The 26,777-nt window shown below is 41.1% G+C and overlaps 1 protein-coding gene across 5 annotated transcripts in view; it reads right to left on the bottom strand.

Annotated features, from left to right (window-relative positions):
• Nrp1 (neuropilin 1) overlaps positions 1 to 26,777 on the bottom strand; it is a 147,123-nt gene that overhangs the window by 39,332 nt on the left and 81,014 nt on the right. For all 5 annotated transcript variants that reach the window (XM_021169251.2, XM_021169250.2, XM_021169249.2 and 2 more), the window contains 2 exons: positions 8,771 to 8,926; positions 5,405 to 5,549 (listed from right to left, as the gene is read on the bottom strand). In XM_021169251.2, the coding sequence (XP_021024910.1) occupies positions 5,405 to 5,549; positions 8,771 to 8,926 (301 nt within the window). The remainder of the gene's footprint in view (positions 1 to 5,404; positions 5,550 to 8,770; positions 8,927 to 26,777) is intronic.

The following is a 26,777-nucleotide window of genomic DNA, read 5'->3' as shown; positions in this document are numbered from 1 at the left end:
GACACATTTTTCTTTCTCTGATATGCCTTATGATACTTGATCTGTATTTTCTCTTGTATTGGCAATCGTATCCATTCTTTTAGATAACTACCTGCCTTTTGCTAGTTCAAGTTTTATGTTCTCTCTCTTTACCTTTCTGCATCACTCCTTCCCCTTCTTTCTTCTTTCCTTCCTGCCTTTTTCACCCCCACTCACATTTTTTTTTATTGACAAGATCTCTTGTTCTGGTCTGGCCCTCAGTTCACCTTGGAGAATGACCTTGAATTCCTGAGCCTTCTACCTCCACCTCCTATGTATTGGAGTTTCAAGTGTGCACTGCCATGTGGTCTCTGCAGTGTTGGGTGCAGAACTCAGGGATTCCTGCATGTTGGGCAAGCATACTCACAACCAAGCCATTTGCCAAGCCGGATCCTAATTTTTTGAGGGTATGAAACAAGTCATATTTTTCTGTTTTCTAAGACTTGCTGAGCTTGTTTTTGCACACTGTTAACCTCAACAAATATTTGCTGAATGAATCAATGTATTACAACAGTCAAAAGCAGCTGTCGTTTCTCAGGACGCCTTCTTGTAACCCAGCCTGACTATTTGCTCTGGGTGGGAATCTGGAAACCAAGAATAAACTCAATGGAAATTATTTTTAAAGATTTAAACAAAGCCATTTGCTGAAGGACTATGAAACTCTTATCTTAAAAACAGAAGTCCCATTTCTTGGCTACAGTGGTCACACCTGCCTGACTTCCAACCGGCTTCTTTACAATGGTGATGCTCGGCTGGCAAAGGGAGCCAGATGTTACCATCCGAGAAACACCCAGCTAATTTGGATCCTACAAGCAGAGCAGAGACTGCACCAGATGGATGTTCTTTCTCTTACACAGAGATTCTGAACTGTTTCTTTCCCCAGACATGGTCCATTCTCAGTCAGAAGTCAGAGTGTTGAGCCAGCCTCCAACATTTCTCTGTGAATGCCTCTTCTGAAAAACAGTATGATGAACCTTGACTTGCCCTTGCCTGGAAACCACAAGACTCATACTGTGCATTTGTGGGCTGGGTCTGAGAGACAAAGGACATCATCTTGTACTTTTTATGATGTTTTTTTGAGACACAGCTTCTCACTGGCCTGGGGAGTCACTAGTTAGGTTAGACTGGCTGGTCAGCAAGTCCCAGAGAGCCTCCTGTCTCCACCATCCTAGCTCTGGGTTACAAGTGTATGCTACTATGCATGCCTTTTTATGTGAGCTCTGGGGTTTGAACTCAGGTCCCATGTTTGTAAGATGAATTCTTTACTGATTGAGCTATTTCCTCAACTTAGCCCATAATTCACTTTTAACAATGATGAGGGAAAAATTACATTAACAATTAATTCAAGGTTTGAATGAGATGCTAGTTTACAGCAGGGTTTCCTTAGCAGGCAGGCTTAGACCCACTTTGCCCATGTTGTTAAATTTAACAAGCAAATAAACAACAGAACAAGAAATGGGATATCCCACTAGATTGGAATGTCAGAGACACAATGACTAATTCTTAGTGTATCCAAAATACTGCAGTGGGAAATACATACACTAACAATTATCATTTTTAAGTCACAACAAGCTTAACTGGGGATTCTGTATTTTGTTTGGCAACACTATTTCTTTTTTTGAAACTTTAAAATCAATTTTGGATGAAAGAGACAAGTGGATGATGTTACAGGGAGGGGTTTGGTGTGGCTATTATGAGTGATATGAATTTACCGTAAGATCTCTGTGCTTGACCTTAAAATAACAAACTGAGTACAACTAGTTAATCAGTTTCCAGAGTGAGAAAGTGATCACTAGCTATGACAGTAATTCCCAGTGGGCATCACCTGGCCTCCTCTGAGGGCTTGAGGAGTTTTCTAAGGGTGTTGTGGTGTCTGGAAACGTCACCCTCATCTTTGATTGACAGGAGCATGCATGACTATAGGGGAAGAGAACACCACTGAACAGAGCATAGGCTGAGGTCTCACAACCCTGTAGAAGTCCTCCAGTGTGGTCTTCCCAGTTTCCCAACCCCTTTGCCAAATGATGCAACTGCTTTGGAGAAACAAGGAAAACATTCCTTCCCCCAATCACCTGTAAAGCAGGATAGTTTGCCTGAGTGTGAATCTTTCTGTGAAATACCCCATCATATTCTCTGGACCACCAAGATGGCTTTATTTCAAAAGAATTCCTGAACATGAAACTTAGATTCAAACCTGTAACTCTAGAGATTTTGGAAGCCACGTAAGTGATGACTTATATCCTAAGTTTTTTTTAAAATTTACTAGTTTCTTTAAATGGTTAGATTGAGTTAGGACTTGCCTCTTCATAAAGAGAGGTTGAGAGTTCAAGGTATGAGAAGCAGAACTCCTTTATTCAGAAATAACCACTGAACACTATGGTGCCACAGGCCTATCAGGTAGAGAAAGCACGGTGACCAGGCTCTGCTCTCCTGCATTGTCTAGTCCAATAGGACACTGATAACCTACTTTTTTATCAGCCTGTATACACACACATACATGCACATACGCACATGCACATGCACACAGGCTCTACCTGGGGCTTATCATAAATTCTGTTTAGTGACTAATGTCCTTGCCTTATTGTTTGGGGGCATTTAGTGAGCACTTTACCAGCCAAATATGTTATAAATATTCTTCCATTTAATCCTCATCACAGCTCATTAATATATCTTACAGACCAGAAACTACATCTGAAATGCAAAGGGTCTTGCCTGCAGTTAGGCACTCACTGAGTGGACAGTCCTGAGCCAGTCATGACCTCTCTGACTGTGTAACCATCATGGTCACATTTTGCCCTATTAAAAACCTGCCAAGGTCAGTTTCTGGGAAATGAGAGCCATTTCACTAGAGAGAAAACAAAACAAAACCCAACTGTGTACTTAAAATAACAAAACAAGCTGTGTTTAAAAATAATAGGACAAACTACTTTAGATAATGCTTAAGTAAACAGGCCATTTTACTATTTTTTAAAAAGATCTAATAAATTACTTTCTTTCTTTTGGTTCAAATTCCTAGAATTACCTCTTGGGATGTCCTTATGAAAATAAAAAGAATGATTTGAGTTCAAATAAATATTTTATTTAACCAAAAGGACACAATATAAATCTTAAGAGACTGGATAGTCAGAGTTCAGAGTTCAGACTAATTTGGAGTCTTTATGAAGCTTGCTTCTAAATAAAATTCCAGTGTAGTGACATGAGACCAGGTTAGAGAAATGGACCAGAAATTCCCACCCAGACCTCATGTGGCCTTGTTCCTATGAATTTATGTGTAGACTCCTAAATTAGGAATGCTGTAAACTTCCCTAGAACTTTCTGCTATTTAACTATTAGCAAAAATAATAATAAAAAAAAGTTACATCTGACTTTCCAATGCCTGACCCTCTCAAACGCCCCTCTACCCAATTCCTGTCTCCAAAACCTTGAACTTTCTAAGTCTTGGATTGTCACACACTGAACAGTCTGTGCCATAGTGGAAACAAATAAAACTCGGGTCTGACACCAGATCAGGAAAGTCTTACTTTCTAATATGGACCTTTCTGCAGATTTTTTCAGGAATTACCTTCTCAACACAGCACCTCCACTCTGATGGGAAAGTTCCAGGGGGATGCTTTCCCTTCAAAAGTGAGTTTTCTTCTTATCTTTCTCTCTTTCTCTTTTCTTTGTTTTTTTTTTGAAATAATCAAATTTAGCAGAGAAAGCATAAAATGTATTGAGAAATTAAATGTTCTAAATATGAACACAGACAGAATACAGTGTGGTTCACTGAAGATTGGAAGTTGTTTTTAATTTTAATTACCTTCTTAGTGAATCAGTCACAGGCTCTATGCATCAATCTTTTAAAAAAAGATTGTATTTTATGTGTGTATGTGTTTTTGCATATGTATTACACCACATTTATGCAGTGCCCAAAGATGCAGGAAGTGGGCATGGTATCCCCTGGAACTGGAGTTACAGACAGTTGTGAGCTGTCATGTGGGTGCTGGAAACTGAACCTGGGTCCTCTGGAAGCACAGCAGCTGCTCTTAACCACTGAAACAATTCCCATTGTTTTCATTTTTTAAGAAATAAAGAGTACATGTATGCTGCTATTGCTTTCAAATGAAAGCTCTGTAACATATCTACTTACATGGAAAAGGGTTGGAACATGGCTGCTGTTCCATCAGAACTTAGCACAATGCCACAATAAATATGGACCATTACCCTGGAGTCTTTGGGCCCAGTGCCAGCTTGACAACCAGACACCTTGATTTCCACCCACCTGACCTTACCCTCTACAGATATTTAACAAGAGTATTTCATATTTTCACCTCTCAAATAGGAATAGCCTTTTGTTTCAATTTAACAGGGACTTCTCAAGTGCTGTTTGAAGAAACCAGAAACTTCCACAAGTTAACTTTCATTTTTAGAATGCCCAGTTAAGAAGTAGTGATGTGGTTAAGAGTTAAGAGTGCTTGCCTACCACATGCCAGGCCCAGGTTCAATCCCCAGGGGAAACATACATATAGACATCAAAAAATAGAGGAAAATTCCATGACAGAGTTTCCAGGGTGCTAAGGGAGTGAAAGCAGCCCTTGTTTGAGGTCAAACTCCTTATGTGTAGCCACCTCTGGACTTCAAAACTGCAAAGAAAAAAGCCAGTGTGGAGCCTTCCACAGAGTAGCTGTTTTTAATGATCAGCATACTGCTAACCCAATGCCTTATCAGAGACTATTCATTAGAAAGGGGGACACTGACAGAAACCCTGCCCTTCAAAACACAGAGCTAAATGCTCATGTCCTTCTTGCCACCTGCCACGAGGAGTAGCCTAAAATTGGGCTCAGAACCATGGCTGTTATCCAGGAGAGGAAAACCAGGCCTGGGAACCTCCAAGTAAATCACCCGGCAAATGGCTAATGAGTTAGGGTAGAACTTGAATTCAGACATGTCTACATTCAGTGTACATGCCCTATGGCTCGAGTGTGAAATGTTCCCCACAGGTACATGCATTTGAACACTTCATCTCTAACTGCTGGGGAAGGTTGTGAAATTTTTTAGGACATAGCAAGTCATTGAACAAAGTGAGTCACTGAGGGCAGACCTTGACTTTTTGTTTCTTCTCTGCTTCCTAACTTGGATATAAAGTAATCGGTTACCTCACACTCCTGCTACCATGGCTCCCTGTTGTGGTGGACTGGGTCCATATCAAGTGCAAGCCAAAATAAGCCATTAAGTTTTTTCTTAGGTATTTTGTTACACCAAGGAGAAAAGTAATTGGTAAAGAAAGACCTTAACTACCAAATAAATACGAGCAGATTACATTCATATTTGAACATATGAAAAAAATTCTCCTTGAATGGAAAAGTCTACATCAATTCAAGGGGGACACTTCCATTCTGGCACTTACCTGTTATCTTGCAGCCATAAACTTCAAATCTCATAGATATACCAGTTTCCCAGGATACAGGTTTGATTCGGACAAATCGAGTTATCAGTGGTTTGGAGAAAACTCCTAAGACAACATCTGTGGGGTTCGTGTTTCCCTGAAAGATCTAGATGGGAGAGAGCGTGTTAACAAACTATATTAGAAACAAATCCCTGAAGCTGTCCACAAATGCTTGTAACAACTGTTTATAGTTCTAGCATTTTCTACCAAGCATGGTGTGCCATGTAATTTTTCCAAATAACTGTAATCAAAGAGAACCCTGTTCAGTGTAGATACCATCCCAATCATGTATTCTTGCTTGAGTGGCTACAGCTTCTAAAAGCACTGTCACCAGGATGACATTTATTAAAGGACACATGCTGTCATCTTCAAAAGTGAAAAGTTGTTAACTTTACCTGAAGAGCCACAGCTGCACACATTCCATAGGATCTCTCTCTCTCTCTCTCTCTCTCTCTCTCTCTCTCTCTCTCTCTCTCTCTCTTCCCAGCAGCTCCTTGAAGGAATGCTCTTTGAGTTCTGGGTTAGGTCTGGCTTTTTAAAATTCTAGCTCACGTTCTCAGATACAACCCTAAGCCAAATACCTTCCTTCCTTTTCCCTTCCTTCTTCTTTTTGTAGACATTGTTGCTTGCATCCCTGGCCAATCTTGAATGCACTAGGTAAGTGAAGATGACCTTAAACCCCTTGTCTTTTTGCTTTACCTCTCAAGAGCTTGGATTTCAGGGTTGTACCATATGCATGGTTGCTGTAGTAACTGGGATGGACACCAGGGCTTTGTGCATATGAGGCAAGCATTCCAGTCACTGAGCCATAGCCACAGCTTCCTGCCCTCCTTGCTTACTAGGTCCCTTGGCAAATATTCTTAGTCATGTATCAGTGGTTTTGATACTTAGGAGTTATTGCTAAAATTATGCTTCAGTAGTCAAAAGCAAAACTAAAAAATTAAATGATTTTTAACTGAAAACTCCTACTCTTCTGCTTCTAGGTATAAATCGTTACTTTGATTCTAACAACAATGAGGTATGTGACCACAAAGGCAAGGAGGGCCGGATATAAAGCAGGTGCCTGTGAATGTCCTTTGGGACCATGTGGAATATGGTAGTGGTGTTTACAGGATCTTTGTACACTACCATGGAATATTCTGGCAAAAACCTTCCTCAGATAAAAGTGGAAGCTTCTGTTTTCTAGACTTCTGGGTCAGCTATGGCTGAAGATGGCAACAGTATTTAAACTAGGCAGTTGTGCACATCTTAAATCCCACCATTCAGGAGGTAGAGGCAGGCAGATCTCCATTAGTTCAAGGCCAGCCAGGTCTACACAGAAAGCTCCAGGACAACCTGAGCTACATAGAGGGACCCTGTTTTAACACCCCACCCCCCCATCCAAATAAAATAATAAAACAGTTCTACTGGTAGGTACATCCTGTGGTACTGTGTGCCAAGCACAGTGACTTTCCATGATCTCTCAGGTGTTATTACCAGAACATTGCAGGATATGAAGACTCTCCCCATCTTCCAATATATGTCATGCAGTTTCCTGAACTTTGCGCTTCCCTCCAGAGAAAGGGCACACCAATGTCATCAGACTGCTACTTTGACCCTTTTTGAGCATGCATGACCCTATGTTATGCTCTGCAGCAAACACCAAAAATGCCCCCTGTACTTTGCTTCTACCTCAGTTTCTCCCTCTGGGAAACAATCTGCATGGGTACATTTTCACATGGCGAAATAATGAGAAGCTTCCAGAAGTGAGATCTATAGCTGGACGAAATGAGGAGGGCTGCAGGAACAGATGTCAGCTGGGTGCTCTGGTTTCATTTAGGTTCAGTGAAGACCCCGTATGTCAAGGCTCATCCATTTTGCATCCTCCTTTATCCTCTCAGCCCAGGAGGCTTGTGTGTGCAGGGCAACCATTGCTCTAAAACACCAAGTCACAAAACCCCTGGCCTCCCTGAAGTGTGTGTGTGTGTGTGTGTGTGTGTGTGTATGTGTACACATGTATAGGACAGGCAGCAACCTCAGGTGCTGTTTCTTAGACAGTGTTCACCTAGTCTTTTGAGACAGGGTCTCTCACTGGCCTGCCAATGAGTTTCATGGATCCTCCTGTTTCACAGCTCAGAGCTGGGGCAGCAAGCACATCCCACCCCACTCCCTGCTTTTATAAAAAAAAAATTCGATCTATCTATCTATCTATCTATCTATCTATCTATCTATCTATCTATCATCTATCTATCTATCTATCATCTATCTATCTATCTATCTTCCTTTCCACCTATCATCTATCCATCCATCCATCTACCTACCTATCTATCTGTTATCTATCATCTATCTATCATTTACCTATCTATGTATTTTATGTATGTACTTATTATATATTGGTACATGCCATGGTACACGTTGGTTGTTCTATTTCCACCATTTGGGTCCTGGGAATGAAATTTGGATTATCAGGCTTATTGTTGAGCACTTTTATCTACTGAGCCATCCCACTGGCATGTGTATATATGTGTGTTTATATATATCTAAAACATGTGTTCTGGAGATGGAACTCAGGTCCTCAGGCTTGTGTGGTTAGAAATTTTTTGGCTGAGTATCTCTTCAGTGCTTCCAGCCTTTGAGTTTGAGTCACATCAAATATGAGTTCTCAAAAATCTTTTGATTAATAAATCAGAGCAAGTATAACTTCAAATAAGTGGGGCTGGCTGAGGGAGAGAGATACCTCAGTTCCCAAACAACAGAGCACAGGACAGATGTACTGCTGGGCTGAGCTCAGCTGCCCCACAGGGTGAAGCTCCAAGTGAGCGGGTCGTATGATATCTGTGTGATCTGAAAGAACACAGCAAAAAGCCCAGAGTTCTGTTCTTACAAGAGATCGCCAACTGCACTTGTAAATGAGTCGTGACCACTGGGGGTAGATAAAAGGCCTCTAAAGATGTATGAACAAACAAGAAACACAGGGAGAACCCAAATAAATGAAGCCAAATGACTGTCAGGAACCCCTGAGGTTGGCAGTGTTAGGTTGTGCATTGTCTGTTCCTGGGGTTAAAGGAGATTCTTGATTCTGTTGTTTAATTCAGCTTATGCTGCCTTTTTTTTTTTTTTTTTTTTTTGGGTAACATCTGTGTAACTTCCTCTTGGCCTTCGGATCTGGGAACATGAGACTCTTTGGTCACATTTAAACCCCTAATTGCTCTTTTCATTTTAAATCAATTCAAAAAATAAACCAGGCCTGACAGAAAAAAATCCCCATATAAACAAATAAAAATTGATCATGCATGTGAAAGACTTTAGTAGGGGAGGGGGAAGAGAAGGGGCAGGAGCCAAACTTACAATGGCTTTATTTCCCTCTTTCAGGGAGATCCAGTCCTCTCCGTTGGAGCTGATGTCTACTCTGTAAGTCTTGACATAATATTTCTTCTTGGTTTCCTTGGAAATGGCACCCTGTGTCCCTACAGCAGTAACAAATCGCAGGAAGCCCAAATCCACCTGCAAGAAAATGACACACGAATTCAGTCAGCTGCCCCATCAAGCATAGCTGTGACCTGCAGCTTTTCCTGCAGGCTCTGTACAGGGGTTTCATCTATCAGAACTAGCAGGGCCCAATGTGATGTCAATGGCCCCTATCTTCCCAGTCATTCTCTAAAGGAATGTGAAGGCTGTCAACCTGCCTTCTAGGTATTTATGCCTGCAGAGGTCAGTGCCACCACCAGCTTGGGTCAGAGAAACTTCTTCCTGCAGTAGGTAACAATCCCTATAGAGACTCAGAACTGGTCAAAGTGTGGCAAATAATAGACAGCTCAGCTCTTTACAGGGCATCTGTACAATCACTTCTAAGGCTCTGGGAACATCACAGAAGGGGTATGGAAAGATTGTAAGAGTTGGAGGAAGCAGTGGAGTGTTGTGAAATGCTGTCTTCCAGGCAAAGCATGATTTACGGCCACTAAGTTTACCTGCATAAGACATGCACAAGAATGAGTCTGTCCATGTTCCTTACCCCCCCCCCCACCCCGGAGAATCTATCCATGAAGGAGTGAGAGATATTTTCTTAGTGATGTAGCCACTAACAAATTGCCCTCATTCCTGTAAGCAACCCTGAATAAAATCCATTGGTACACACACACACACACACACACACACACACACACAGAGAGAGACAGAGACAGAGAGAGACAGAGACAGAGAGAGAGGCAAACACAGTAAGGGAACAAGTTATGAGAAAGGAGTATGTTCTCACTGCAGCTAAGATACCTGATCTACAACACAGAGGAGAAAATTGAGTTCATGTCAGTATATCTTCCAAGACATTTAACCTATTTCCCAAAGTATATCATATGTGTTATTTTACAGAGGCAGAATCAAGACAAACAAGATAGATGTACACATTGGCTCCTGGAGAGGCGTAAACTAGGCCTCCCATCTGACCCAGCTGATCCCAATTCTTTGCAGCACCCTACCTCCTTCTGGTAAGATGCTGCCAGAAAGCGCACTGATGTGAGTCCCTAGGAGTGCTGTGGTTCTAGGAACAGACACAGGTCATTTGGGATGGTCTGGTAAGGAGAAGAATGCAGGGAGGCTGCCCCCATCTGAAGCTCCTTCCTTCTGACATTTTTATGGCCTTGCTATAAGCAGCTATGTTGAGAAGCAGATGGGTCCCCAGGCATGATGGGGAGGAAAGACATCACAAAGCAAAGCTTGTAAGTTCCTCTTGGTCAGTTTCCAGTGAGGCTTCCCAACAAGAGAGCTTCACTTTGTGTCTTGTTTGTTAATCTCATACCCTGGAGTGTAGTGGGGACTTCCAGGTAATGAAAAGGTCTGCTCTGATGCAAGGTTTTGCTGAAAGGACCCTGATATAGCTGTCTCGTGTGAGGCTATGCCAGTGCTTGACAAATACAGAAGTGGATGCTCACAGTCAGCTATTGGATGGAACACAGGGCCCCCAATGGAGGAGCTAGAGAAAGCACCCAAGGAGCAGAAGGGGTCTGCAACCCTATAGGTGGAACAACAATACGAACTAACCAGTACCCCCGGAGCTCGTGTCTCTAGCTGCATATGTAGCAGAAGATGGCCTAGTTGGCCATCATTGGGAAGAGCAGCCTCTTGGTCTTGCAAACTTTATATGCCCCAGTACAGGGGAACACCAGGGCCAAGAAGTGGGAGTGGGTGGGTAGGGGAGCAGGGCACGGGGAGGGTATAGGGAACTTTCGGGATAGCATTTGAAATGGAAATAAAATATCTAATTTTTTTAAAAAGGCAAAAAGAAGAAAAGAAAAGAAAAGGAAACTAAAGGAAAGGTCTGCTCTGTTATGTGTTCCCACTGTGATTAGCTGGCTGTCAGTGGGCAACTGGTCATGAACTGGAGTCCTTGAACACCTCCCCCCTTGTGTGTGTATGTAGTGTGTGTGTTTACTTATGTATATTCAGGTATGTTTTGTGTCTGTCTCTGCAAGAATGGAATCATAAGTCAGTGCTTTCACACACAGCTTTTTTCACATGCATTTTGGGGATTGAATTCAGGTCTTCAAGTTTGCATGGCAAGCACTGTGCCAATGAGCCATGCTCGCAGCTTAGGAAGACCTCTCCTGCTTCTCTTCATACTCCTCAAGATATTGTCAGTATAAACAAACCCTTTTTGAAAACTTTTCTCATTGTCATCATTAATAATTGCATATAACTTAAAATGAAAACTCATGCTTAGTTTCCAGGTGTTGAGTGCTTTTACTGTCCTTTCCTTAGATGTTTCCTGGAAAGCTGTTTCCTTCTATCTGTTGTATGAGCTGGATTTTACAGAGGAAAAAAGAAAAGAAAAGAAAAGAAAAGAAAAGAAAAGAAAAGAAAAGAAAAGAAAAGAAAAGAGGTCTTTTTTTTAAAAAACGGATATACAAACATAGTATCTTTTGAGGATTCAGAGAGGAATTACCTAACACACCTGGTTTGCATCCACCGGTCATGTCAACAGAAGAGGGGAACACAAGTTTCTTCAAAAAAGAATAAACAAACAAACAACGAGGTTGGAGCAAATCCCCATCCCCACTCAGCTTCATGATCCTGTGACTTGACAGCCCAATTTTCAGAAAACATTCTTTCAATTAACCCTGCAGTGGCTAGGCACTCAGGGCTGCTGCAGAATGTAACTTTGGTAGCCTGCCTGGAAGGCTACCTCCTCTGGACTGTCGGGAGCAGCTTTATCCTGGCAGCCCTGGGAGGACTTAAAACACAGAGGTACAGGAAAAGCAGTACTCTGAAGGGAGGGTGAAGTTCCTTAGTCCTAGGACCCTGCTTCCCCCTGGGAGGGTCTCACAATGTGACTGACTTTCCTTGGTTTAAAACATAGAGCCAATGCTCCTAAGCTTTCATCTGAAGCTTGCTATGTAGAATTTGTGTCCACAGAGATCTACTTCCTCCTGCCTCTCAGCTTGACTGCAACTTTCTATTTAGTCAAATCTCACCCTGAACTTCTGATCTCCCTGCCTCTACCTAACTAGCACTGGGCTTATAGGCATGCAGTACCACACCCTGGATTTGTTATGGATGGAATCGAGGGCTCTGTGCATGCTAAGCAAACATTCTACCAAATAAGCTGTGCCCCACCCCCCACAGAACAAAAATTTAATAGGAATTAATACTATAGATTAACAATGGTGGCCATTTCAACTTTCAATTTAACAAATAAATGTTTACTCAACACATTTAAAACAATTCCAATGCCTATCTTGATAGCTGGCATTAGTAATTCTTTTCAGAAGGGAAGCAGGGAGCTTCTAGTGAATACTCCATTCTTCTTATCCCCTATGGGCACAGGTTTCCAAAAGCAAGACTGCCAATGCTTGTAATATTTGGCAAGTAAAACAAAAGATAGCAAATTGAACTGAATTTCAGATGAAGAGAGAAAAAAAAAATGATACTAACTCAGACACAGAGACTTCAAGAGTTTCGAAATGCTCTCAGAACACCGAGGCTTTACTGACCATCCCCTGAGTTAATCGAGTTATGCACGTCCACTTGCAAGCTGAATGGTCCTTAGAATCTGGACATCCAAGGGAGAGAGGCATGGCTCTGCTCTCCATGTCACACAAGAGGCTCTTCAGTCTGGGAATGATTAAACTCTCAAGTGTCCAATTGCAGCTTGAGTTGATTTGAAATAATCTTAGAAATCTATTCCCTGGATATGCTTTCAGATAGACAGACAGATGCAGTGTCTCTCGGAGCCTGGCTTCCTTTAAACTCATCGTGTAGCTTTTGATTCTTTTGCTTCTACCTTCCCAGTGCTAAGACCATAAGCGTGTGCCACCGAACCTGTACCTGTTTTATGGGGTTCTGGGGATGGAACCCAGGGCTTTCTGAATGCTAGACAAAACTGTTCCAGTCAGACATGTCCCCAGCCCTGATATTTATAAAGTTCTAAGGGAGAGCTAGTTACTAGGTAGAAAAGAAATGGTCACTCAGAAGATTCCCAGGTACTAGGGAATCAGATGACTTTGAAGAAGGAGCCTGGGGCAAAGACAAGCAATTCCTCAGTAGGAAAATGTCCTTAGAACACAAGCATGAATCACATGAGAAGGAAATGGTATTTTCTTTCTCAACAGCGATGAAACATACCAGCGACTTCCCCTGTAATTGCATAGAGTTTCCTGCTGGGTTTAAATTCTGTGGCTCCTCTTATTTACCACCCTGGGATATTTGAAATTCTGTTTCATTTTTCTTCCTAACATTACTGCCACTGGTTTTACTAAAGATGGACGACAACCTCACAGAGTCTAGGCCTAGACCACTGAGACCAAGAGAGGATGAGATCTCTGATAATCACGGTCTCCCTCAAGCTGTGGACTCAGCATTAATGCTGGGCATATCTGCCCACCAGCTCTTTCTCTCCAAGTGCCTAGGGGAATTCTGCTAATTATGACAATGGCCCCAATCTGCTTTCATGTGTATTATTTAATTACATCAAAATACTTATAACTTAATTAGAATAATTGTAGTTTCTAACAGAAGATATTTTGATTGCATATCTTGACATGTAAAAATTCTTGTGTCATAAAAGAAAATAAAAACAACTCTGTGTCTCCCTCTTTCTGCCTCCCTCCCTACACTTCTTCCTTTCTTTCCCCACTTCCTTCCCTTCTATTCTCCCCTCCTCCTTCTAAACAGGAGTGACCATGCCCTCTTCTCAGCCTGGTGGATAAGCAGGGCAATTATTCTCTCTGGTAAGCTCATCACACAGCTCATTGTGTTCGTCATTGTGTTCTTCTTTTAGTTTCATTTAGTCATTCATGATTTCTCTAGGAAAAGATATTTCTCTTTCTGTATAGTTAATAAATTCTTAGTGAAGATTTCATAAACAGTAGTAGATTCAAGAAGTAACAACACTTCTATAAGATATTACTAATGGGACAACACATTCCACTCTTTCAGAGTCTTTTTCCTATGAAAATACATGTATGTGTATATATATATATATATATATATATATATATATATATACTTGTAGTTATAAAAATAAGGTAATCCAATCCTGTCATTTCATTCTGTTTTATGAATATATCTCCTAGACAATATCTTTCTTCCTCTTTCTTTCTTTCTTTCTTTCTTTCTTTCTTTCTTTCTTTCTTTCTTTCTTCTTTCTTTCTTTCTTCACAGGTTCTGTGAAGTTTAGGCTGATCTAGAACCCACTAGTCAAAACTGGTCTGGAACTCTCAGGCTTCTCTTGCCTTAGCCTTCTAAGTGCTGAGATGACAGGTATGTACCACCACACCTAACTTCATCACCATTTTTAAGGGTATCACCCCATACTGATGGATTTATGTCCTGCTACTTTTGAGCCCTCCGGTATTAGACTTAATGTAATAATCATTGACTCTAGAGAGGTGTGTTCAGTAGACTTGGACAGATAGCAAAACTGTGGCAACTTCAAATGTGTGACCTTAGGAAGGGCTGACATACACAGTATGAAACAGGAAAGAAAAGATGCAAACTTTATCCGAGGACTGGGAAGGGTGGGTAGGGGGGGGGAGACATTTCACAGCTGACTGTGATGTCCAAGTGTGTAGCAAAGATTCTATAGTAGGATTCTGCAAGTAGACAGGAAGAGGAAGGGGGTGGGGCACACAGGAAGAGCAGAATTGACCATGAAGATCTGTAAAGATGAAACAGTCAGCACCAAATAGCCAGCTATGCAGATCACACTAGCAGACACTGTTGGTCTTAAATGCGTGGACTCTGATCGGACACTAATCGGAAGGCAGTGGTCAGCAGCTGTGGAGATAATGTAGAATCTCCAGATCCATCCTCGTCCATGTCTGGACTTTGCTTTGCTTTCACCCACCTTCTATCCCAGGACACAGGAATGGTACAAAAGACAAACAGCAGGAATAGTAGAGAAGCTAGCACTGTTCAGGGAAGTTCTCCACAGTGCACCCCTCTGTGTTATGAAGGGTTCCTTTCCTGCATGTTGCTCTCTTTCCCCACAGATATTCCTGCTCACAGGCACTATGATCAGGTAATATGCTCCCCAAACCCAGGCAGCTTCTCTTCTCTCACTCTCTTCTGATTATTTGAGAGTCCTTACTTTCTGAGTTGGTAGAATATTCTTAACTTTTGGAGTTTTAGAGTATATCTTTACTTTCTAGCTGTCATATTCTTGCCTGGAAGATGGATGTGTTTTCAGGTCTGAATTTGGAGGAATTCTGTGATGAGGGATGGTGGGGAGGGATATGGAGTGGGGGTAGGCACATGTGCCATTGAACATCAAATGGTTTTCTCAGCTCGTTGAGCACTTCCCACTGGGGGTATGACACACATCAACATCTGGAAAGTATCCAGTGGTATGTACACTATCTTCAGAAGTCCATCAGACTTTGGAGTTCTAGTGGCTGCTTCCTGAGCCAGTTTTCATAGCTCAGTGAACATAAGTGACTCAATAAGACAGTTTCCAACATTGATATAAAATTCAAAGAGTCTAGATCTTATTTTTGAACAAAGAGCTATCAGGCAGAAACAAAGAAATCACTAGCTTTTCCTTTTAGGTGTGAGATAAGGAGCACCGTTGGTCCTATTGCTGGGGATCCTGGAAGGCAGGGGTCCCCTGACTCCTTTCTTGCTCTTTCTGTTCAGGTATCTACAAGAATAAACACTTTACGGCCAAAGGCATTGTCTTCACAATAACAGGAAACACATTCCCCAGATACAGAGAGGCAAGGAGAGGCCCACGTTTTACTGAGGATCACTGGACGACAAAGCAGCATTTCTCAGCATTGTATAGTAAATCACACAGCTCGTAGCCTTTGAGCCATGAAATGCTTGCCGCTGCTTGCCATGACTGCGCACAACCGGCCATTGGTAATGTAATGTGGAAAACCTCATTTCCAAAATGAAAATCTGCCTTGCTCAATAAAATACGGCCCCGTGAGTGAGCATTGGCAAGGGAGCATTTATCAGCTTTTAATGCTCCCCTGGCAGGCCAGCACAACAGCCTGAGAAAATAAAGGACAAAGAACTGAGGTCTGATTAAAAACCGGAAAGTCTGCTTGTGAGGGGAAGACATGGCAGGTTTTCTTCAGAACATCTCTGATGACTCAAGGCTGTTTAATTCATCAGTTGATACTAAAGCTAAAGAAAATATTTTTAAGTAATTGTCTCATTTCCTTAGATAAAACACATGTTTTCTGACCTAGCCAGGCATGTAGACCTCAGCTATTCTAGGCTGAGTGGGCTGATTCACAGCATCTGACCATTGTCTGCTTGAAACTCAGGATCTCTGGTTTTTTTATAGATGCTAATCAGAACACAACCACCTAAGGTTAATAACATAATCCTCTGATGGTTAATAACATAATTCTCTATCTATATTATTTTGTCATGATTATTGTCTTATTTAGAAAAATGCTGATAACTAAAATTGTTCTTTTTAATAGAAAAGCTGCAATGCAGCCTCTGTGTTTAGGGTATCTAATTTAAGGGCAAAACTTAAATGTGTTACCTCCTTCAAACTACCTATCAAACAAGGAAAGTTTTATGGATAAATAAACTGAGAAACAAACTGACATATTCCCTTGTCCAGAGTCACCCTGTGTGGCTCAAGGCACCCCATGCTGGTCTTCAAGTTTGGTGGCAGCAAAAATATGATCCAACAGCTTTTTTTTTTTTGGAAATTAAGTATTTTGTGCAGTTATGGGAAATATGAGGCCATCTGTGACTACCTTGTTGATTACTTTAAACTGCACACAAGGCTACTGGAAGAGTTTAATTTGAATATTATTATATGGTAGAAGAATAAGCTGATAGTTATGGATTTTTTTTTTTTAAAGTTCAAGACAAAGATCCAACGTTTTCTGGTCATCTTAGACACTTGAATGAATCCTTCTGACCATAGTTAAGAGAAAACCAAGTTCCGGTTGCAGCTGAATCTGATTCCTGACACTCTTCTAGTGTTAACCCACAAACCAGTAGCAACCAACTTAAAAACAAAAAATTTAATTGTGAGTTAGTCTTTGACTAGCAAGCAGTTCCACTTGGTTCTTTGTCAAGGCTCATGAGAAAGAGGCAAAAGGAATAGCAAAATCTTACCCAGTTGCCTACCAGAAATTAATATTGCTCTTCTGTCTTTTTATCTTTTGGCAGACTTTACTTAGAGAACAAGGGTGTCTTCAGACTCCAACACACAAACACACACACACACACACACACACACACACACACACACACCATACAATCAAACATATGAATTCACACACACAGACATAGATATCACACATACCACACACATAGGTATGTAGACACATACACACACCACATAATGAAGCATGCACCATACACATAGACACATAGTCAGACATACCACACATAGGTACACACAAATACCACACTACACACATCTGATACATCAGAGAAAGAGAGAGAGAGATCACACATGCACACATACACACCAGAGATATATACACAATTCATACCTTTCTCTAAGCCATATATACTACACACAAAGAGATAATCCATATATACTCACCCACACATACCACATACACATACCACATTACACATTAAGAAACACACCAGACACATACCACACATAACCACACCACACCATACCACACACATACCCTATACACACACGGGGGGGGCAGAGAGAGAGAGAGAGAGAGAGAGAGAGAGAGAGAGAGAGAGAGAGAGAGAGGGAGAGGGAGAGGGAGAGAGGGAGAGAGAGAGATATACTATGTATATACATACATATACCACAGAGACAAGCATATACTACATAAATACATCACTACACATCACATGGACCCCACACTCTTTTGTGGGCCTTTGTGAAACGCAGGAATCTAGACATGAAGCAGATGATAGTTACAGAGACAAGGAATCCTCACTGTGGTTTAACTCCAAGCTTAGCATCACTGTATGGCTGAATTGTTTTCTCTGCCTCTGGGACACCAGGCATTCCCAGGAAGGAGAGATGCACTCCCTGAGATTCCACTTTTGAGCCAGCAACACTCCTCTATCTTGCATGAAGCTTTATGTCTACACTAGAAACAAAGCACTTTGAGAAAACATTACACTGATGGTGTGCAGCTTTGCTGTTCAGATGCCACATTGGGTCCTCAAACATTAAGGACAGGTGAGTGAGTGTGAACAGAAGCTTGAACCTGTGCAGGGCATCCTACCCTGGAGGAAAGGCAGTGGCTGGCAATTATTCATTTACAATGCAAGTAAGTGTTTGGTGTGTCTACACATTCGTTGTGAGGGTTAAGAGAAAAGTTACAAGATTTTTGTCCTGCAGTAAGAGAGGGAAAAAGGCAAGTAAACAAACAAAAAAATTTTCAGTACAGAGTGTACAGGCTGCACTGAACTACTCAGCAGATTCTGGGCTTAGGAAAATCAGGGGGTTATGGTAGGCATGTCGTGGCCAAAGGCAGAGACCTAGGAAGTGGTTGTGTAACTTTGACAAGAAAGAACGACCTGGCTAAGCAACTCAATTAGCCGATTCCAACTCAAGCTTTTGTTTCTTCCTCTCTTCAAGAGACAATATTCAGTTATGCCTCATGTTATTATGGGGACTATTTGAGGACATATAATGCACACCCCTACACCAGGGCCATTAGACTGTGAGGACATTTTTCCTTAGGTTAGTTTTGTAGTTGGTGTATTGTGTGTGCACGTGTGTGTGTAAATTATAATTTCAGAGGAGTGAATCTTCTGAAGTTTTATTGACTATTCCTAAACACCCCTAATCCTTAGCAGATGGCATCAGTTTCCCTGTGTTTAAATTCAATGCTGTTCTAAGTCTAATTCAATGGTTGGCAAGATCTAAAACCACTTTCTTCCAAACCAAAGACAACTGCATGATATTAAAGTCAGGAAGAAAGTGTTTAGGCCATGAACAGTAAGGTGGAATGCGATTATTCTTATCCTCATATTTTGCACTATGAATATTATAACTCTCCACAAGCTTTCCGGTCCTTTAGAAAGGCTGTTACTTAAAGCTTGAGTGCCATTGAGTCTTCCTGGTTGGGCTATGGAGTGGTCCTTGTTATTCATTTCTCAAATGGCCTCTCAGGAACTTAGTGTCTCTTCTCCTGGAAGTTGGCTAAATGGGCAGCAGTGATGCAATAGCTCTTCTACTGTATCTACAGAATCTCAAAGTCTTGGTCCTGGCCGCCCACATTCTTGTTAAGGAGCAAAGACAAGCCTGGCAGCCTAGGGTGTTTATATGTGAGCAGTTAGTTCTTCATATCTTTCTTATACTTTGGCAAAAGTAACATCAAAGTCTCTGCACCACCAAAAGTCATAAGGCTCACCTAATTTTAAATCTAGGTGTCATTGTAGGGCTACAGAAAGTAGGAAGACTCCAGGCAAAAACAGAGCTAAGCTGGTTCCAAGGTATATCAAAGGACACAGACACACAGACACAGACACAGACACACATACACACACCTCTTCCTAGTTTCTTGGCAGCTTAAAAAGATTTCAAACTAAAACAATCAAGAAAATATTAAGTAGAGAGAAGGAATCTTTCTGTTTAAAATGCTGTTCAGGGGCTAGGGGGATGGCTCAGTCAGTGAAGTACTTAAAGACATGAGTTTGACTGCCAAAGCCCGCAGAAAGAGCTGTTGCAATTGGTACACACTTATTACCTCAGCACAGGGAAGGATCTCTGTAGCTCACTGGTCAGCCTGTTTAACCTATCTGGTGAGTTCTAGGTCTGTGAGACACTGTCTCAAACACAAGGTGAATAGCTGCTAAGGAATGGCACCTGAGTTTATCATTTGGCCTCTACATGTATGCACACATACCTGTCTATGCACAGATGTACCACCCTTTTCCCCCAATACAATGTAGTTGTTCTATTCTGCTCATGTGAGTCTTTTTGCTACATTGGGGTGATTCCTAATGACTGACCAGAGATAAGCAATTATAGTTGGCATCTGCCTATTCCACAGTCAATCATGCCTTTAATTTCTCCTTTGCCTAAAATCTTGGTTTAAAAAACAAATGGGGGGTGGGGGAAATTTCTGGAAACTAAAGGCTTACAGATGGGAGTAATGGCCTCCATCAGTCATTTGCCCTATAAACTCTGACAGCTTCCTTTCACACGGTTTTCCATGTATTTCTCACTGATGTAGGTGGGCCTCTCTCGGTAACGAGAGTTTCATGTGCTGATGGAGTGGTTGTGAATTCAGGTGTCGAGAAAACTCCTCCACTTGGCATAAAACATCCTTCCAGGAGCTGACAGGATCACTGAACCTGAGGTTAGAATGAATGTGGCCCAGAGATCAGACAGAAGAGAAGGATCAGGCTGCTTGGTGCCAACTGTCACAAATTGTGTGCAGTCTCTGGAGGGAAGACCATCGTTCTGTGTTTTGTTTGTTTGTTAGCCTGAGACAGGGTTTGGCTAAGTAGCCCTGCCTGTCTTCATATTAGAGGCTTCTTCCCTTAGAGCCCTAGCTCTACTGGCATGGGTCACCACCCTCAGCCTGATCATTTTGAGGGCAGATAAATGAGCTGTGACTGCCTTTCTCAGTTAGAAACCTTACTAATTCATCGCCTATACTGATCCTTTTCCTGAGAGTCATTTATAAAGGGGATGGTTAAGGCTTTCAAAAGCACATTTTCAAAGAATGACTAAGACTCATGATTAGAACTCAAAGTGGCTGAGCTGAACAAAACCTGTGGCTGTGGCAGGGAAAGAGCATCCACTGGGAACTGCCTGGATGGAGCATGCAATGGAGACAAGGAAGGAGCCGCATTCCAGAGAGCTTCAATTGTCTGCTTCACTCTGAAGCTAAGGGACAAAGTGGCAACACAGTGCTATGAGAACCACATGCCTCCTTCACAATCCAAACGCAATCAGCTCATACAACTGCAAATTATTTCCACGTTTCGAGGAAAATCCAGATTGCTAATTTCAAGCATTTGAGCCTGGGTCACATAATGTAAAAAAATAAATATGCCTGGCTGACAACTTGCTAAACCACAGGACACAGCACAGACATCACACAGGAGTATTGTGCTGTTTGCCCCTCTCCTACCTCAGCTGGGAGACTCTAACATACCAGAATAGTGGCTGGCATTCATCCACTGAACCCATTCTGGAGTGTGTGTGTGTGTGTGTACATACATGCACACACATTTGCATGTATGTGTGGAAGTTTGAGGTTAATATCATGTGTCTTCTTCAATCTCTTTTTCACCTTAGTTTTGAGACATTGTCTTTCTCACCTATTTGTCGGGGCTAGCAGGTCAAAACCCCCAGGGACCTTCCTACCGTCTCCTTCCCATCATGGAGATTCTAAGTACACTGTCACTCTGACTTTTTCTGTGTGTCCTGGGAACCAAACTTAGTTCCCCAGGCTTGTGTGGAAAGCAGTTTTCTGGCTGAGTTATGGTTGGACACTTCAACCATATGCTTGGCAATGATAAGAGGTCACTTGCCTGATGCAGGTAGCCAGGCTGCAATGAATGTCAACACATAAGGAGGAGTGGAGAAGGCACTTCTTGGCAGAGACACCGAGGAGCTAAAATGCTTTGGAATGCTTCAAAGAGCTTCCCTGTTCCCCCAGGACCTAGCAGGTTTTCTGATCAGGAAGAATTCAATTACATGGTAGTTATACTCTGAGATGCAAAGTTAAGGAATTATAGCACATCACTTCACATGGTCTTAATTAAAATGCCAGAAATTAAAAAGAAATGAAACGATGATTCTTAATCTGTACGATTTGTGTTTGATAAAAGACTTTAATTGAGATGAATCTAAAATGAGAAACACAAATATCCCAAATCTAGACATTTAGTAGGAAGTGACTTAGAAACCAGATTTTTATGTAAACTATTCTAGAAAGCAGCGGTGTTTCCCTCTAAGAGAGCTAGGCTACTGTGCTGCGGAGTTGAGAAGTGCAGCTGAATTTCCAGGTGGAAGCATGCATTAGTGTCTCAAACTCCCTACCAGACATTGAACATTCAGGCAGAAGTCTTGAAAAATGATTTTCATGGGTATTGCACTAAATGAGATTTGTCTACTTAATAGCCAGTTGATCTTAGAGAAAACATACTAAACACACACAAAATATTGTCTGCCTTCCTCCTCTTCTGTCATATACACATATGTGTATGCATATTTTACATGTGTACAAGTGTATTAGATAACTGCTAAATAAATAAATAAATATTTTTACTATGGTATGGGTGCCTTCCAAATAAATAATGATGCCATTATAAATGCATGCAATCATTGGAAACATGCTAAACTATAGAATAATATAATTTGCACTATGAAATATTGATTGAGATTAGCAACACCTGGTCTGGATTAAAAAAAAAACTTTTAAAAATTAAGTTAACATATATGATGGTTAATATTGTCAACTTGACAATAGGATCACCTAGGAGACAAAGCTCTGAGGATGTCTATGAGGGAGTAGGACCTGTCCTAACTGTGGATGGCACCATCCCATCAAATGGGTTCTGGACTGTAGGAAAAGTAGAAAACTGAGCATCAATACCATCTCTCTGCTTCCTGACTGTGGATACAATGTAACAATCATGTGACTCGTGCCCTTGTTGTCATCCCATCCCCATCATGATGAACTATACCTCCAAACTGTAAGACAAAACAAAGTCTCTTCTCTTAAGCTACTTACATCAGGTTGTGTCACAGGGATGAGAAAAGCAACTGATTCACCACACAGAGGCATGAGTTCCAATTTGGATCTTTCATTAGAATGGATTTTCTGGGATATGTTGAAATAACCACCAAATTTGGCTCACGACATGCATACTTATTTTGTTAAAATTAGGAGCTTGAAAAGTTATTTTTTTCTTTTTCCTATAAGCTCCATTCACTTCTTAATATAGCAAAAGGATTCGTCACGACTTCACATTTCTTATGATTTCCTCACTTCTTTTCATTATTCTGAGTATTTCCCAGTAGAAACTTGGTATTTAATTCCCAGAGCCTCCCAAACTGAAGGCCTTGCTTAAATCCTTGCTCCTGCAGGCAGGAGCCTAGCTGGGTCTGGTCTTTCTCTAGTCTGAGGTGAGATTTACCTGCTTTCACAGTATGTAAACACTTCAAGTCTAGAGACAGCCAAGATGTCCTTTGTCAGGAAGGTGGTGTGCTCAGAAACAAACATGATTTTTGTTTAAGGAGATACAGAGGCTGGGTGTTGGTCAAACTTTAAGGTGGAAGCAGACTATAGTGGTAGATAAGCCCCGGCCTCACAGAAACTTCCTTCAGGATTGGAGACACATAAAGGGCAAATGTATGGGTTTCATTTTGTCACCCACAGTCTGTATGTTCCTGCAAACTAGCTCAGAAGAAATCAAGGGAAATAGACCCACCACAAGCAGAGTTTCAGCATGAACTCCACAGATGAGCTTTGTGGTCGAAGCAGCCCTAACAATTACTTGATCTGAAGGGGAAAAAACTTTCTTAATGGAAAAAAAATTAGCTGCATGCTGCCTCATGCCATTATCAATAGTGTTTAAAATGAGTTCCAGCTATGCTCCAACATACTTATATTTTCATCTCAGGCAAGCTCAGCGCACTAGCGATCAAGTACATTTATTTTTAATAGAATCATGGAATCTTAAATGCCTAAAAGGCCCAGAGAAGCTGTCTTATCCAATCACCTACCCCCTGAAGAACAGTATCGATAGCCCTCCCAGGCTTGCTAAAAGAATGAAAGGGCTTGTTTATTCTCTTTGCTAGATCCATAAATTGTAGTCAGAAGTTTAAAGCACAAGAATTGCAAGGAAAATAAAACTTTGCTGGAACTAAGGCTTTGTTCTCCTGACACGAGGCAATTAGAAAAATGTCATAAATGCATTTTTAACCCCTTGAGGCAAAGAGAACTGGTGAAAAAATTAAAGCACAAGACACATGCACAAGTGCACATGTGATTATTCTTAGTCATAATGTGTGAAATTAGTCTCAAATGCCCACTCTCGTCAACTGCTAGAAATACAAAAGCATAATGCATTTTATTACTATGGGGATATACAAAGCATTTTAAAATTTAATGTACTTTTCTCTCTTTATTGGAACCTAGCGTTGAATGAGATTAGATAACTGAGGGAGGGGAGAGAAAGGGTGAAGAAAGGAAATAACCCATGTATGCATGTATGTTTGTGTGTGCCTGCCTCCAGGCACAGGTATTTGGGTGCACATGTGTGTTTATGTATGCTCACACATGTACATGTTTTTTGCACACATATATGTTTGAGTGTGCTTGTACATGGAGGTTGAGTGTACTTGTGTATGCATACACTCACTCGAACATCAGTCTCCTTTCAGGTCAAGCAACCCAAACTACTCTTTTGATGTTGACCAAAATACTCATGCTGATGTGGAGCTTTTAAGTGATGCTTTTAAGTAATCAAGAGGTGTTTCATCTCCATCCATATCTAAGCCTGGGTACCAGGATGCAGACCTCTTTCAATGGAGAAGGTATCTGTGGATATGCTAGAAGTTTCAACATAGGGGTTCTTCCCTGTTCTGAAGAACATATTTGGTTTTGCCCTGGGGTTTTAAAGTACAATATGAAAGTTATTTAAAGCTTAAGAATGGGTGTGTTACATTACACGTGGCATAAATGTAGCCGTTGCTCCTAAATGCTGACATTAACACACGCTGTAAAAGGTACAATTATTACCACTGGGACAGAAATCAACAAACCTCACCAAAGGAATTTCCTAAAACTGCTATCATAAAATCTGTGCACATTATGGATTTCATTAACATTTTACTCCCGGAGGATTCCCAATTGTATAATAACAGAAGTTCTTTAAATTTTCAGTACTGCAGACAGGAACAGTTTTTTCACCCAAAACAGATGTGAAACCATCAGCCACCCCTTCTCATTGGCCCACAGATTTGGTGCTGGCTGGTAACTAGGAACACTTCATGGGCTGTCACTTAGGTAACAGATATAATGTAGTATTATTTCCCATGAAAAGATAAATTAATAAATAATAGACGGGTGTTGTAACCTCTGTTCCTCACTCTGGAATATGTTGGAAGTTAAAAGACAACAATAATAAACTTTTGATTGACATGCTTTAGGAGGTCTAAAACACATCTGTGTATAACATTTCACATGTGCAGGAGAGCTAATTTCATTCTCATTTTGCCCAGATCTTGTCGCTTATGACGGACAATGTCATCTTGTGTTTCTCTTCCCCAGACTCATTCTTATCTCTGAATTTTGAGTGTGATTTCGTAGTGGTCTAAAATAACATCTGTATTTATTTAGTTAAAAATACTTCACTTAAAAAAAACTAAAAATAGAGAAACTTAAGATAAACAACAAGGGAAATCAGTGATATGAATTTCCTGAATAGGGTAAACAAATATATTTATATTTTTGGAAAACAAAAGAACCAGGGTCCAGTTTAAAGAACATCAAGTAGCTTAACACACACACACACACACACACTCAAACCCTAGTAGCAAATCATTTGCCATTCCGAAGCCTCATCCATCTTATGATTTAACACCCGAGTCCAGGGTACTGTGAGCAATCTCTTGATGGTCATTTTCTTTCTTTTTCTTTTTTTGGCTGGGCATAAAAGAATAAACATCTACACAAATGTCTTTGTGTAGTCAGAACTATTATGTGAAAAGGCACATGGTCCACTTGGGCATAGCCCAGGAGCACTGTTTATCAACCTGCAAGTCACAGAGAAGTCCCTATGCCCAAAACCTACCTATCCTATACAGTTTGAGTCCTGCCCACACTAAGAATCTTGTTCACCAGTCCTGTGTCAAAATTGTAGCTTCTGCAGTGATGATTCTAGTTACTAGATATCACCTTCCAACCGGTAACTAAGCAGAGGCCCGCTGGAACTCAAAGCTCTATTGTTTTTCAGGACATCAGATGGATACACATTCTACATAGCTTACTAAGAGCTGGGTAGTAACATGGGTGTTAACATTCTCATCTGATGCATGGTCTTGCAAATCTCTGGGTCTTTGGGCCTGGGCAAACAAAAGAAAATGATGCTAACACCAACTTTTGGTCCTACACTTTGAGTTGAGGTGTCCTAGGAAGGAGAAACAATCTCTTCCAGGATATAACTGTGAATGTAGGTTCAAAAAAAGTCACTGTCATTACAGTAATGAGAAGGCAAAGCTGCGCATACCCTTTCAGCACAGTTCTAAATGAACAACAGTGGGCCTTTCAACATTATTTGCAAACATTATTCAGGCTCTCCAGGGAGCGCTGACATGAAATACCCATTAGCAAAATCATTTGTCTGATTTCTAAAACAGAATTAAGTGGTCAACTTAACCAAAATTATTTAAACCATCTTTGTAACTTCTACAGGACAAAATAGTCAGTTAAAATATTGAAACAATTACGTTACGTGAATTTCTGCTTACCCACAATCATATCCACGCCTTAAATCCCCGAAACTCTGAATTTAATGTATCTCTATTTATGACCTTCAAATGACCTGCAATCTTAAAGACTAAAGTCTGGAAGACAATTTTAGGAAATGTGGCTCAGGAGACAGGAGCTTCTGCAACAATGAACTCCTGGGTTTTGATGTGAACACAGCCTAAGTATTGGACCTGTGCAAAAAACTGGTCTATTTGGTAAGTAGAAGTCTGTAGGTTCAGAGTAAAAGGACTCGCCAAGATTGACCTGGAGGAATATTTTAAAGTAAATTTTATATACCTTCCAGGCAAACATTTAGAGTACTAATATTAGCTGTAACACACACACACACACACACACACACACACACACACACACACGAATGCACACTGAACTGAACACCTGTACTTTCCTAATTTGGCTAAGACTATATTTTACAGGCATCATTCCACATTTGAGAAACCTAGTGAGCT

Source organism: Mus caroli, chromosome 8 (genome assembly GCF_900094665.2).
Source record: "Mus caroli chromosome 8, CAROLI_EIJ_v1.1, whole genome shotgun sequence".
Lineage (NCBI taxonomy): Eukaryota > Metazoa > Chordata > Mammalia > Rodentia > Muridae > Mus > Mus caroli.
This window is presented reverse-complemented; position numbering and strand designations above follow the sequence as displayed.